At 37.8% G+C, this 14,887-nt stretch overlaps 1 protein-coding gene across 1 annotated transcript in view; it reads left to right on the top strand.

The window, feature by feature from the left end:
• The window catches only part of EIF3A (eukaryotic translation initiation factor 3 subunit A), a 31,845-nt gene that overhangs the window by 4,579 nt on the left and 12,379 nt on the right, over positions 1-14,887 (top strand). Inside the window, exons 4-12 of the mRNA XM_014945278.1 lie at positions 2,997-3,160; positions 4,455-4,654; positions 5,549-5,757; positions 6,474-6,645; positions 7,952-8,056; positions 8,856-8,954; positions 9,630-9,746; positions 10,778-10,963; positions 13,983-14,330. Of these exons, the coding sequence (XP_014800764.1) occupies positions 2,997-3,160; positions 4,455-4,654; positions 5,549-5,757; positions 6,474-6,645; positions 7,952-8,056; positions 8,856-8,954; positions 9,630-9,746; positions 10,778-10,963; positions 13,983-14,330 (1,600 nt within the window). The remainder of the gene's footprint in view (positions 1-2,996; positions 3,161-4,454; positions 4,655-5,548; positions 5,758-6,473; positions 6,646-7,951; positions 8,057-8,855; positions 8,955-9,629; positions 9,747-10,777; positions 10,964-13,982; positions 14,331-14,887) is intronic.

Raw genomic sequence — 14,887 nt, 5'->3', positions numbered from 1 at the left:
GGATGTGAAATGGAATACTAGTGGCGTTCTAGAGGTTCTAAAGGTAGGAAAAAAAATAGGAACGGTATTTCACATTGAACAAAATACTAAGTTTGAGTAAAGGAAAGTAAAGAAAGTAAGTAGTAAAAAACAGAAAAAACAGTAGGAGCGGTTGCGGGAGTTACGTCACTGCTTTCTAGGGTCTACTCAGATCCACATCTGTAATGGCATTGGAGAGTTTATCATTGGAAGCTGCTCTTTATCAGTAGATGTACAAATGCTATTAATTATATTAGGCCAGTTTAATTCTGTATGTGGTAACCTCCAGTCTGACCACATTGTGCATGTACAAACAAAAGGTAATGCTGCTTTATTCTTGCTTGGGTAACTGATGAGATAGTAGAAGAAAGGGCATAAAAAGTAAATTCAGGGTGTTATAATTAATTGGATGGATAATGAGAACCTAGAAGGAATGGCAAAAAAGTTCAGTAAAGATACCTGCTTTAGGTTCCGTATAGACCTTCTCTTAGAGCCTGCTTAAGCAAATTGTGCCACGTTAAGTTGAAACCACTCTCTGGCTCTGTGAGAAGTCACAAGTCTTTGTGGAAGAACATCCTGATTTGCAAAGGGAGGTTAGCTGCAATTGCATATTTCTTTAGATTAATCTGTTGATTTAGGCAATGCTCACATTCACTCTGATAGTACAGCTAGCTATGTGGTGACATCTCTGGAAGAGGGGTGACAAGGTGGGGGTGAAGAAATGTTTTAAACCATTCCAGGTGAGTTTAGCAGAGGCCATATGTCTATATCCTTTTAAAAAATCACAAAGTGTAGAGAATAAGTTCAAAATTCCTTAAGTCAAACCAAATTAAAACTTGCAGAAGATATCATAAGAATAACAAAAGGATCTTAAACCATAAGTGGAGAGTTCCAGGAAAAATGGGAGTAAAATTCTGAGGAGGAGGGTTGTGATTAGCCATCCTAGGTATGGTCTGAAGATTAAAGGGATACTTTACTACTGATTTTTGTAAGACTATTGATTCTAGAATAAAATAAAGAGGTTTTTAGAGCATGGAAATTACTCTGATGTGAACAGAAAAGTCAGCTTTCGCTTCATGTTGGATGACAGTGTAATTTCTATCCTAGAGTTTTAAAAATATCAGCAGATATTTTGGGCACTAAAGCTCTGCAGATACTGGTCTGAGCAGACAGTGTGTTTTCTCATCATCCATACGTAGGACTGAACAGTGGCCTGAAGAGCTGCTGATGTTTTGTTATCTTCATCATAATAACATTCAGGTCTTTAGTATGAGTTTTGAAGAAAGGAAGTAGTACATGGAGTTAAAAATAAGGTAAAATTCAGTACAGGCTTGCTGAGGGGTAGATAACATCTGATTATGTCAGAATTATATTTGGTAATTTAATTTTTTAGATTCAAGAAATGCTGGAAATCTAACCTGAGGAAAAGTAAAGCTGTTGATACCATAGCAGAAGGGATGGTTCCAGTTGATTTGGAAGGTGACTAAGACATTGCCCAGTGAGAAACTAATTACGTGTAATGGCAAAAGGAGATAAGAGGCAAGAGTGAAGTTAGTGGGAATTCTTTCAATTAAAATCTTGGCACAGAAACTAAAAAAGCCAGTCGTATTTACTGATGATAGAAAATTGGAAGAAATTATCAAAGTAGAGGACATCTTGTCTTGTGTAGGCGACTGTGGGGAACAGAGCTGTAGTAGTCATAAAACTCACCAAGCCGTGGAGTAGAAGGCTGTGGATTTATTTACATGTTAACAGCAAGGCTCTCTGGCAGAAGTTGGGAACCCATTGGTTGCAAAAAATGGAAAGGTTATAGACGTGTCTTCAGTAGCTGTTCCAGGATGGCAGTGCCGTTCTTGGTATTGCCAGAGCCTGAAATAGGCTTTGTTACAGAGGAACAGACATTAAAGATTGACTGACCACTCTCTTCCTTGTTTTCTTTTACATGTGAGGACTAAAAAATATATCTTTTCAGTCACAGTTCTTTATCTAACAACCACAGGTTCTTTAGGTCCTGTTTTCTAGACGTCTCATACTTGCTGGATTCACTGCTTGATCTGTTGGAGAAGGCTCTGCTGAAATGTCATCTTTAATATTTTATGTAGTAGTAGCGCTCAAGGAAGTAAATTAGAACTGGAAACAGTGTAGTAGAAGAGAGTTACAGGAGTTGAGACTTCGTATTAGAAGCATAGTTCAGAAAAGATTCTAAAAGTGAAGGCTTAGGGAAGATGATTCTGTGTAAGTTTGTCATGCTGGGCAGAGTGTTTAGCAGAAAGGGATCATGTGAGCCGTAGCACTGAATTTGTCTCAGTGTTTTGGGAATGCTTTCCAGCCTTGTATTTCTGTGAATGAGGGAATGCAGTTCTGGCCTCTAACTGTGAGATAATCATATCTTACTTCTGACGTCTTTAAGCATCTTTTTCACGTCAGAATTTTACAAGGATTTGGTGCTTCACCGTGAGTATTCCGGTTCTCGATGTCTGCAGATCCTAAGGCACACATTGCTTCTGTGTCATATGTCAGCAAGAAGGGAGCGCGCTCTGGCAGCATTGCTGGTGACTAAAAAGGAAGTTTCAGCAAGTGGAAAAGTATCTGAAGAGACATTGATATTTGAACCGAACAGAGGTTCTGTGTACAGCTCCCTGGTAGAAGAGGAGAGGTGACAATCATGGAATTAGCTTCCTTTGGCTTACTCATGTGAAGGATACGAAAGCTCCTGACATCTCTTACCTCTGGAGCTTGTACATATCAGTCATGTATGCAGGGGCCAAAGTTTGAAACTTAACAGCAAGAAAAGTTACCTACACCCTTTAAATGAAAAGGGAGAAATCTGAGGGACCAAATTTAAAATAAGCAATAGACTGTCCAGCAGCAATTGTTCAGATTTGTCAAGTCTTATCTTAGATCTTGATAAGAAAAATGGATAAGAATTGTGGGGAATGAGCCACTTCTTTTTTTCTTCCCCCTTACCCCAATTCTAGTGTTCTTTTGAGTGCTGTAAGTGGAGAAGACACCCAGGATCGTACTGACCGACTGCTTTTGACACCCTGGGTTAAATTTCTGTGGGAATCATATAGACAGTGTTTGGATCTTCTCCGAAATAATTCTCGAGTGGAACGCCTGTACCATGATATTGCCCAGCAAGGTAAGCCAAGAAGATGGAACCTCAATGAATAATAAGATCTAGGACTTCTATATTGCATTCTGCAAAACTAGAACATTAAAGATTATTTCCAGTTGGACATTCCTTCAGAGTTGGAGATACAATAATCTCTTATTGATATATATGTACACAGTTACTATTCTTAAAATTACAGAGGTTCCTTAAAATTACTGAGATTTCTGGCACTGATCTTATCTTGTAAGAGAATCTGCAAGGAAAATGCTACTTTTTTTTTACTTTTTTTTTTTTCCTGGAGATACTGAAAATATGAGAATTACTGGTGTTGCGTCTTTATTTTTTCTAACTTACTGATCAAAATTAGTTGTGTTTTCACTTTGTTATCCAGAGTGGAAAAAGCGTCTTCCATTAATGCGTTGTATGTCAGCTAACTTCAAACACTAGTGTACACAAGAGGGTACTGTAAAATTATGATGCACTATCAATTTTGACACAGATGTTGCTTAGCAAAGTATTAAGCAGAAGGTAATAGGAAAAAGTCTAGTCTGATTCTTTCGGGCATTATTCTGCCAAAACTGAATTTATAAGAATGAATACTTAGATGTTAATCTTTTCTCAAGGGTGAGAGATGAGTGGAAAAAATGTTTTCCTTTGTATTTATAACTTAGGGCTCTGAATTTTTGAAAAAGAGTCTGTTAGATTTTTAACTCTTGATCCAAATTGTGCAAGTACATTAGGAAAGATGATCATCAGATGAGTTCAAGGTGCTTTAGCGTATTCAAGTGTCAAGACTTCCCTTTTTGCCTGCTTCTGATAGAGATAGTTTAGAATTTTCAGAGTAACAGTGCAAAGTGAAAACAGATTTTTGGGAGAACTACAGGATCAAAGAGAATATTTTTTCCATCTCATTTCCAGTCACTTGAAAGCTTCATTTAACTTGAGAATTTTTTTCCTACGTTTTACAAAAAGGAAACCTGAATTCAAGCCATTCACAAAATTTTATGGGCACTTAGTTCAAAATAAAAGCTAGAATCACTGCTTAGATTGGAACATTTTTAAAAAGAGAGTCAAAGTGTACTCCCTTTGCTTCTTAAGCTTAATTACGTAGGAGCGTCTTCATTTTTTTGAGGTCAAGATGGAAGTGTTCTGTGCTGTCACTTATTCTTTATGTGTGACAGATTGTATCTTGTTTGATATGTCTTTGGACTGTAAGTGAAGATTTTTATTTTTTTTTAAACGATACTGATTTGCATATTAGAATCCTGTTTAGAACGACGGTGAAGTGCACATTCTTAATTTACATTGTTCATTTTTGCAGCTTTTAAGTTCTGCCTGCAGTACACACGTAAAGCCGAGTTCCGCAAGCTCTGCGACAACCTGCGGATGCATTTGGGGCAGATCCAGCGCCACCACAACCAAAGCACAGCCATCAACCTCAACAACCCCGACAGCCAGTCCATGCACCTGGAGACCAGGCTGGTGCAGCTTGACAGTGCTATCAGCATGGAGCTGTGGCAGGTACGCGGCAGGGCTCCTGTAATCACACTCTAGTCTCCAGCCTTTCCACAATCTCTGCCGCGCGGGTCGTGTTGCGTGGTACATGCTCTAAGGTAAAGACAGGATAACAGCTAAAGAATAAAGTTTTAATATCTAGAATGTGGTATTATGTGCATATTGAACACTTAGTCTGATGTTCCTGGGATTGCTGTTTTCATACGGCATCTGATTCTAGAATGTGGTATTATGTGCATATTGAACATTTAGTCTGGTGTTCCTGGGATTGCTGTTTTCATATGGCATCTGGCGTTGTCCAGCCTGGAGAAAAGGAAGCTGAGGGGAGACCTTATCACTCTCTATAACTCCCTGAAAGGAGTGAGGTGACGTCGGTCTCTTCTCCCAAGTCACAGGTGATAGGACAAGAGGAAACGGCCTCAAGTTGCTTCACCTCCAGATTGGCTATTAGGAAGAATTTTTACACAGAAAGGGTTATTAAGCCTTGGAATGGGCTGCCCAGGGAAGGGGTTGAGGCACCATCCCTGGAGTATTTCACAGATGGGTAAACGTAGTGCTTAGATGGTTTAGTGATGGTTGAGGCACCATCCCTGGAGGTATTTGACAGAGGGGTAAACGTAGTGCTTAGATTGTTTAGTGATGGTTTTTGTCAGTGTTAGGTTGATGGTTGGACTAGATGATCTGAAAGGTCCCTTCCAACCTAGGCGATTCTATGATGCAGACTAAGCTTCTGCTGGTGGTAGTTGGTAAGTGGTAGGTGGTAAAACTGAATATCACAGATTTCAGTGGCATTTAAATATATTACAGTCTTATAACCTTTAGTGAATGTATATTTTTCCCTTTTGGGGACATTGCAAAGAATACTTCCTAAAAGTAGTGTATTTTTTTTTTTTCTTTTAGGAAGCTTTCAAAGCAGTAGAGGATATCCATGGGTTATTTGCATTGTCAAAGAAACCACCCAAACCACAGCTGATGGCAAATTACTATCACAAAGTTTCAACTGTCTTCTGGAAATCAGGAAATGCTCTTTTTCATGCATCCACGCTTCACCGACTTTATCACTTATCGAGAGAAATGCGAAAGAACCTCACACAAGAGGAGATGCAGAGGTGAGGAAAGATATTTAATGTGATCTTGGATTCCATTTTTAACCCCATAGGTTCAAAAATAAACTAAATTGTACCCCAGAAGTAGCAGATCATGTGTATGGCTATGAGCTTAAAGGGCCAGTACTAATTGCTTCAAAAGAAACCTAGAGCAAGAAGGGTATTTTACAAAGCTGCGGGGTGAGTAATGTCAGCATCAGGATCACCTCAGTCTAGCTTCCTTCTCTGTTACTGGCTGGGAAGTTGAACAAGTTAATTAGTATCTGTGTTTTGCTTCCTTTTTCGATTTCCTTATAACTAGTATAAACTTTTCCTTAATAGATAAAAGCCTATATAGCCAAGTGGCCTTTGATTTTTTTGGTAACAAGTGTGATACTGGCAAGGCTTTTGAGGTTAATGCAGAATCGTTGACTTTATTAACCTCTGATGTTCATGTACAGGCCTTTATAAAATGAGAATCTGGTAGGAATAAATACTCTATAGAAATTCTTATATTCCTTTTCATCTAGGCACCAAGGTCAGAATTTAAAAATGTAATGTAATTTGTATCATTACATCAAAACATACATCTGGCTCTAATCTTACTATTATTGCTGGTATTTTTACAGTTTTTCATTACGAATGCTACTTATTCCTACTCTTGAATTGGCATGTGCATGAAAAGGAATTAATTAGTGTTCTCTTGCAGTTCATCTTTTGTGGTTATACTTTGTCAACAGGATGTCTACTCGAGTCCTTTTGGCCACTCTGTCGATTCCTATAACTCCTGAGAGAACGGATATTGCTCGTCTCCTGGATATGGATGGCATCATTGTTGAGAAGCAGCGACGTCTGGCAACGCTGTTGGGTCTCCAGGCCCCACCTACACGTGCCAGTCTCATTAATGATATGGTAGGTAACGGTCTTCAGATGAGCAGCTTTTAAACACAGGAGTTCTCTTTTTGGGCTGTTTTCCTTCTAGAGTCTCCAGGCCCCACCTACACGTGCCAGTCTCATTAATGATATGGTAGGTAACGGTCTTCAGATGAGCAGCTTTTAAACACAAGAGTCCTCTTTTGGGGCTGTTTTCCTTCTAGAGCACTGTGCTTAGTTATGGGACAACAGTTCAAAAGTTAAAACAGCTATATGATTAATTGTACGACTTACAGTATAGTATTAAAATTTCAGTTTCACAAGAAGGACTGTTTGGAAGTGACAGCAATAATGGGAGGCCTGAATGCTTGTGTGCACTGAAGAGTCAGATGCTGTATTGTCCTTTGTCACCCAAGCAACAAATGTCATTTTGAAACCTGAGGGGTCTGAAAAGGGATGTGAGCTAGAACTTTGTGTTTTTTCCCCTACTCTGAGGTTTGGGGTCTGAAAAGGGATGTGAGCTAGAACTTCGTGTTGTTTCCCCTACTCTGAGGTGTGCAATTAACTGAACCAAGTGTTTATTTCTGTTTTAAATGTATTTTGTATAAGCACAGGTCATATATCGAACAGCAGACCGTAAAGATCACGGTGATTTCCTGTGTTTAATTTGAAGGGAGGCTAGATTTTTCTATCTTCAGATCTTCCCAGACATTCATAAACAAATTAGACTTTCAGTCACAGTTAGATATTTTCAGAGGATGCTTGAGTTTCTTGCAGCCATTTGCATGTATGCCCAAAACTTAATTCAAGCTTCATTTTAAAATTTGTGTTCATTCTTCTGGTACCTCTCCAGTTTACCTTAAAAACACTATTTAAAGCTTCAGAAGTTTACTCATGAACTGAGATGTGTGGTTTTAGTTTGTATGTGGGCCTGCAACTGTGTAATAGGACTTATGTCTTAGAAAGGGCTAATAAGTTGAGGGGTGGTGCTCTAGTCCAGATATTTATCTTATTTGTATGGTTTTTGCCTACTTCTCCATTTTTAAATACAGTTAAGTGGTGTAGGGTAGTGTTACTGTCACTGCAATTAAGAATGCTGTAATAAAAAATAAGTAGTTTCCTGTATTAAAAGCTACATACGATGCTTGTTTAACTTCTTGAATATAAAAGTCTTAAAGCCTAACTATTTGTTAATACTGCATTTATTTTGAGATCTTTAAGTAGTTTCCTGTATTAAAAGCTACATACGGTGCCTGTTTAACTTCTTGAATATAAAATTCTTAAAGCCTAACTGTTTGTTAATATTGCATTTATTTTGAGATTTCTTTGTTGTTGTTGACTGTAGGTAAGGTTCAACGTGGTGCAATATGTTGTCCCAGAAGTGAAAGAACTTTACAACTGGCTTGAAGTAGACTTCCACCCGCTCAAGTTATGCGGCCGTGTCAGCAAGGTAAGTTTTGTAGCTCTGTCTCTGTAGTAATTGATCTTGACTAATAGTCTGTTATTTGAGTATTGACTTGTGGTAAATACCAACAAGCTTTTTCTATTGCTAGAATTCTCAATGGTGGGTTGTATTTGGTCAAATTCCAATGACACGTATGTAACATCTGACCTACATAGTGCACCAGCCTGTTGAAATAGAATGAAAATTCTTTTGGGTCTCTAGGGAGCTATTCAGGGACCTTTGTAAAGATGCAGATTTTTGGGAACACGTCAGGAGGTCTTGGTGGAGCTGACACCAAGTTAAATTTTGTTAAAAGATTCAGAAATGAGAAAACCACGTACACACCTGTGCATATGCATGTGAGCAGGTTGTGTGGGAAGTGGAAAAATATAACAATGACTGGTTTTACTATTCAAATGTAGAGTATTGGGAGGTAAACTACCGTGAGAGCTGTTGATTAGGTTAATGTAAACTCTGCAATTGGTGAAGCACATCATGTTCTTTTTCTTTGATAGTAGGAACAAAGATATTTGAGGTGCTAAAAAGAACTTGAAGGTAAATTAGCAGTATGGTAAATGTTGCCAGTACTGTCAGTCGCCTTCATACACAATTGTTAGCGATCCGTTATAGATAAGAGTGTTCTGATCAAAAGATACACTTCACTAAAACAATGTAGTGTCTGGACAGAAGTGCTGTTTTTTCATGAGGTGTAACTCAAAAGTATTTAAGAAACATGCTTCGTACTTTTAATTTTGAAGTTTTCAAGAGTTGGTGCAGATAGAGTAACTTTTCAGAATTTTGATAGGTTCTGAACTGGGTGAAAGACCAAGCTGAAAAGGAGCCTGAACTGCAGCTGTATGTTCCTCACCTGCAGAACAATACCATTCTTCGCCTTCTGCAGCAGGTATGAACAAAGAGAATGTATGTTCAGTTAGAAAGTGCTTTGGAAACATGTTAAGTTGGAAACTGCCATGCTGAAGTAATTTTTTTCTATTAAATTATGATTTTGAAATGCCTTTTTCCAGTATATAACCTGTCTCTTCAGGTTTGTATGTCATTTAGGTACAGCCACAGTAGCTATACTTAGTATTGGCTGCATACAGTGGCCTAATCTCTTTGCTAGATTTTCATTACACATCTGTGATGTCTTCCTGACATCATTCATTGTTTCTTAAAACTTTTTTGGGAGCAGGGTTTGGGTGGGATGTTTTGGTTTTTTGTGTTTAGATGTTTTATGAAATGCACATTTCATTGACCTGCTTTCTTTACAAGTGATGAGCAGTGTTATTTCTGTTGTGCTAAAGAAATAGTTGAAGGCTAATTAGCAGCGTAGCTGTATGTAGTTACTGCTGCCAGTCTCCTTCATACAAAGAAACCATTCAGGAATGCCATTTAATTTTAGGTTAAGTTTGAATATGGTACAGAAATAAAATCCCGATAGAGTTTTCGCAGTTGTATTAGTATGTATACTTTGATTTGTTGGCAGTGTAGTAAGTTAGCTTTATAACCTGTACAACAACTTTCATTTCTAATCTCTTTTTAATGAGGAAAAATACCTAATGTTTCTGTTGACATACAGGTGGCCCAGATTTATCAAAGCATTGAATTTTCTCGTCTGGTTAGCCTGGTTCCTTTTGTTGATGCTTTCCAGCTGGAACGTAACATCGTTGATGCAGCCAGACACTGTGATTTACAAGTAAGTGCTGTAAAAAGACTTTTGTGAGATGATGTATGGATTCATGTGTATTACACTGGATGAAAACTAACTGGCTGACATTGAACCTGAAGGAAGACAGTGGATTCTGATAGATGGAGATAAACTAGAGGAAAAAATGCATGTGATGGTATATCAAGAACTGATGATTATTTGCGTTCTGGTGTGGTGTTTTGGTTAGGTCAACAATCGTTAGTGTAAGTCCAGTAGAAGTAAAATTTGAAATAAAATTTGTTGAAACTTGCCCCGTGAGCCCCAGACATTTAGTTCAGAATATCCTGAAGGAAGTCTAACAGACAGGGATGCCAGTTTCTGACTGTGCTGAGTTTGTTTTGGGAGACTAAAGAGGTAGCAGTTGCTGATGTTGGGTTTTGTCTGACCAACTGATGGAGTAAAACACCGATGTCTGAGATGTTTCAGCTGCTGTGGAAGGTTGCACGATTGGTAAAGTTGTCTGTATTGAAAGAATGACAGCCTGTAATGAAATATTTAAGCCAGTGATGGGATACAAGTAATTTTCAGTTGAGGTTGCTTCATTATTATCCATTTAGGTTTTTAGCTAAAGCTGAGGTAATTGATTTAGGTTAACACACAGCTTTAGCTTAGATTTTAGATGCATTGAATTGTCTGTATTAAAGTCATGATTCTTGTTTTGCCTATTGCTAATGTGGAGGAAGAGGCAAGAATGACTTGTCTTGCAGTGCTCATTTCATAGAATCATTGAAAGTTCAGCCTCTTCCGGTGATCTTGTTTGGTTTGGTGTTCTTGGGTTTTGTTTGTTTGTTTTGTGTAAACCACAAAAATCAAACCAACTTTTATTCACAGTGCTATTTTTCTTCTACTAGTTTGGCGTTTCTCATAGCTAAAACTTTTATTTTTTTAAGTAATTTCTGCTTAGAGCTTCTGTTGGCTCATAGTGGTCATAGGCAGAGCAACGGAGAAATTATTTAATAAATAATACAATCCTTTTTCTCTCCCCCCCCCCCCCTTTTTTTTTTTTCTTTTCTCCAAAGGTTCGCCTTGATCATACTACCCGGACACTGAGTTTTGGCTCAGATTTGAATTACAGTACTAGAGAAGATGCTCCACTAGGCCCTCAACTGCAAAGCATGCCTTCTGAGCAAATTAGAAATCAATTGACTGCTATGTCCTCAGCTCTGGCTAAGGCTCTTGCAGTCATTAAGCCTCCTCACTTGCTGGTAGGTCATTTTAAGTCTTCTGAAAACGTTGGCAAGTTCTGACATTGCCCCCATGTGCATTGGGTGACGTTTATCTGTTGGTTTTATGCAGCCTTTTGTTATTTTTTCACTTGTCTGATCAACTTGTCTGTTCTCAGTGCAGTGATAATCAATATTGTTACTGCTTCAGAGCAAATAATTGATCCTTGGGGTGTTAATATATACAAATGTGGTGTAGCATTAATGTATTTATTAATGACAAAGTACCTTCTGCATGTGTTACATACTCACCCGTTCTAAAATACCTACATTTTCTGGTTTAGCAAGAAAAGCTTGTTCTGAAGTTTGAGATCATACATGAAGGAGTTACTTGCTTCACCTTTCCTTGGCATAGGGAAGGCAGTGAGCTTTCTAATGATTATTTTAACTTGACTTTGCAAGGATTTGAGTACGGAGCGATTGGTGCTTTTGTACGTTTTTTTATTAACAGAAGTGTGTTGCTCTGTTTCTCAGAGGATTGTAGTAACAATCTCTAATCTGATTTGACAGTAATGATGGGCTGCATTTATGTACCTATGGATTAAGTAGAAATGTAAACTAGTAACTCAACACTTACACCGAAGCTTATATTTTCATGAATGTGTCTCCTCAGATTAGATGTACCTTTTCATTTTTTTCAGGCTGGTGGTAGTCAGCTTTTTGTGCTTGTGAAGAAGAAGAAATCATTCTTAATGCACCCAACTAATTCGTGTTTGGTCATAACTAAAATGTCAAAATGTACACAAGAGTCCTGAGTTTGAATTGCCAGTCTTTCATATATCAGGTTTAGGATATACCAAATAATAACTTACCTATAGATGGGCCTAGAGAGCTGGGCTTTGTTTAAAACTTTCCCTGCTTTTTTGAAAATCCAAGAGCCTGCTTTCTTTATTCTTCCTGGAGAAACTGCTGTTGTGAAGAACCTGGAATGTAACTTCATAGCGGAATCTAAAAACATGAACAAACCATCTCACAACTCAAGAAGTGACCTGTCCTTGTCACTCCCTGTCCTCCTCGCTGGGGCCCTTGGCTTCAAGGTCGGACTCACCGATGAGCTCACATTTCAGGTTCTCCAGAGCCCTGTAGGTGCAAGGTGTAAATCAGTCTTGAATTTCCAGCATGCCTTGGTTGTGGCAAGTTAAACCTTCACTTCTCTTAAATGAGCAGTGGTAATTTATTCTTTTGCTTTATTTTTGTGAAAGATTTCATAGCAAACATAACAAATATTTTTTCCACACGGGGAAAAAAGGCTAATAGCAAGGTGTCCATGTTAGATTCTTTATACGGGTTGAAATATTAAGTAATATTCTTAAAATACAATCACACGTAGTAGGACTGCATCGTGACACCTAATGCCAGCTTACTTAGCTTAGCTTAAATATACATTAGCTCTTTTATAGTGTTGAAGATGAAAATATTTCCATGTAGGCTTTCCCCTAAAAAAACTCTTTTATAGTGTTGAAGATGAAAATATTTTCATGTAGGCTTTGCCCTAAAAATTTTTATTAGTGATTGGTATCAGACAGATGGATTGTTGGTTTGAAACAGCAAAACATGCTTTATCTTTGCATTCATAGATAGAAATGACAAATAGTCTTATACTTAACATGTTAGTACAATTAGCTGAATAAGACATAAATGCTATTAATTGTGCTTGTAAAATTGGGGTACAGTATCAAGGTTAATATGGACCTGTGTGGTTAGAGAAGCTACAAAACAAGTCCATGTCCTTTTTTCCTTTACTGTATCGATCAAAACTTTTCACTTTTTCAAGTGCTTAAAACCTTAATTTCTGACAAATTTGTTAAAATTCACAAAATTGTTAAATTAATCTAAAGCTCTTAATTTTTGTGTTTCTGGCACCTTCATTTATCTTTTAAGTGCTTGCAGATTGGCAACAAAGAATGTCAGTGTTTTTGTTGAGTGCCCTAGAAGTGACAGATGACTAAAAATACCTCTGAGCTAACTCACATTTCACAAGCAGCGTGACTGAGGGAGTGTAGTGAGCAGTTTTGCTGCTTGCTGAGCTGATTAAAATGGGCAACTCCCTGAGCTGGCACAATTATACCCCTTCATGTGTGCAGCAGGAACCTCTGCAGAGAACTGTATAGGTGCTCTGGAGGAGAATGCTGGGGTGGTTAGAAGGATTGTTAAAAAAATCCTAGAGAATAATCTATATGCTAGTGTCTAGAAATCTAGTCCTTATTTAATTAAAATGGGTTTATATACAATGTTTATACCTAAATTGTGGAGAGACAACCATCAGTTTTTTGTCATCTCACAGATTCCTTATTTAATTAAAATGGGTTTATATACAACGTTTATACCTAAATTGTTGAGAGATGACCCTCAGTTTTTTGTCATCTCACAGATAGTGCTTTATGTCAATTAGGATGTTTTTCTCTTATGTGGAGAATGTTTGGAAAAAAAGGTTCAGAAACAAGAGAGCTTTGGTGAGATAGTGCTTTATGTCAATTAGGATGTTTTTGTCTTATGTTAGTGTGTTTGGAAAAAAAGGTTCAGTAACGAGAGCTTTGGTGGAACACAGCACCGGTGGTGCTATACTTGATTGATCTCCCACCCTCATTTCAGTTAGAGTCTTAAATATCACTAGTGTAATGGTGTGCAGTATTTTTGGACAGAAAAAAAGTGTGAAAATATTTCATTTCAGTTAGAGTCTTAAATATCACTAGCGTAAGGGTGTGCAGTATTTTTGGACAGAAAAAGAGTGTGGAAAATATCGTACCTAATATGTGTCATGGAATATTGTCTGATACAGACAACTTTCCCCATTAGCAAGTGGTTCTAGTCAGTTGGTACTGCCTTGTTATGCCGCTTGGATGAGTGACTAGGTTAGCCATTACAATTGTATTTCCATCCAGTTGGCAAGTTTGGAGAGTAAAACTAACCTTGAGTTTTCTTTGAGAGGCATTTGCTGTGCTTTCTGCCTTTTTAAAGATATTCTACTTACACCATTGTCTCATCCCTAATTTAACTTCAGCAAGAGAAAGAAGAACAGCATCAGCTGGCAGTCACTGCCTTCCTAAAAAATTCAAGGAAGGAGCATCAGCGTATTCTTGCACGTCGTCAAACTATAGAGGAAAGAAAAGAGCGCCTTGAAAGCTTAAACATTCAGCGTGAAAAAGAAGAACTGGAACAACGTGAAGCAGAATTACAAAAAGTCAGGAAAGCTGAAGAGGAGAGACTGCGCCAGGAGGCCAAGGAGAGAGAGAAGGAGCGGATCCTGCAAGAGCATGAACAAATCAAAAAGAAGACTGTCCGTGAGCGCTTGGAGCAGATTAAGAAGACTGAACTGGGAGCCAAAGCATTTAAAGATATTGATATTGAGGTAGACAACTTATTTTTCAAGTTTTGAGCTGATTTTTAGGTTTTTGGTGTTACGTTGCTAGGCTGCCTGAATTTCGTGTTCTTTACTAGCTTTATACTGTAACACGTAACAGTTTATAAACAGCCTCTCTTAAAAATGAGGGTGTTTAACACTTACTTAATTTGCTCAACAGTGTAAGTAAACCTTAATTCTGAGTTTGGATAGGATCTTTTTTACCTGGAGGAATTAAGCGCAGCTGTTTGGTTCCCCCCCAACCCCTCCCTTGTTGCTTGAACAGTATCTGAAATACAAAATAGACCTGCAGATCCAATTTTGTAGCACCTGGACTGTCTCAATTGAAAATTAACATAAAAACGCTTTAGAGAGTTTTTTTTTTTAAATAATTTTGTAGCACCTGGACTGTCTCAATTGAAAATTAACATAAAAACGCTTTAGAGAGTTGTTTTTTTTTTTAAATAGAATGCAAGTTACCCAGAAGAGAGGAAAAGAAACTGAGAATGTTTGTTAAGCAAATTAATTAAAAATCTAAGGGAAAACTGCAGAGAAGTGTAAATAAA

Source organism: Calidris pugnax, unplaced genomic scaffold, assembly GCF_001431845.1.
Source record: "Calidris pugnax isolate Ruff unplaced genomic scaffold, ASM143184v1 scaffold89, whole genome shotgun sequence".
In the NCBI taxonomy this organism is placed as follows: domain Eukaryota; kingdom Metazoa; phylum Chordata; class Aves; order Charadriiformes; family Scolopacidae; genus Calidris; species Calidris pugnax.
Note: the sequence above shows the minus strand (reverse complement) of the source record. Positions and strands in the feature narration are given on the sequence as shown.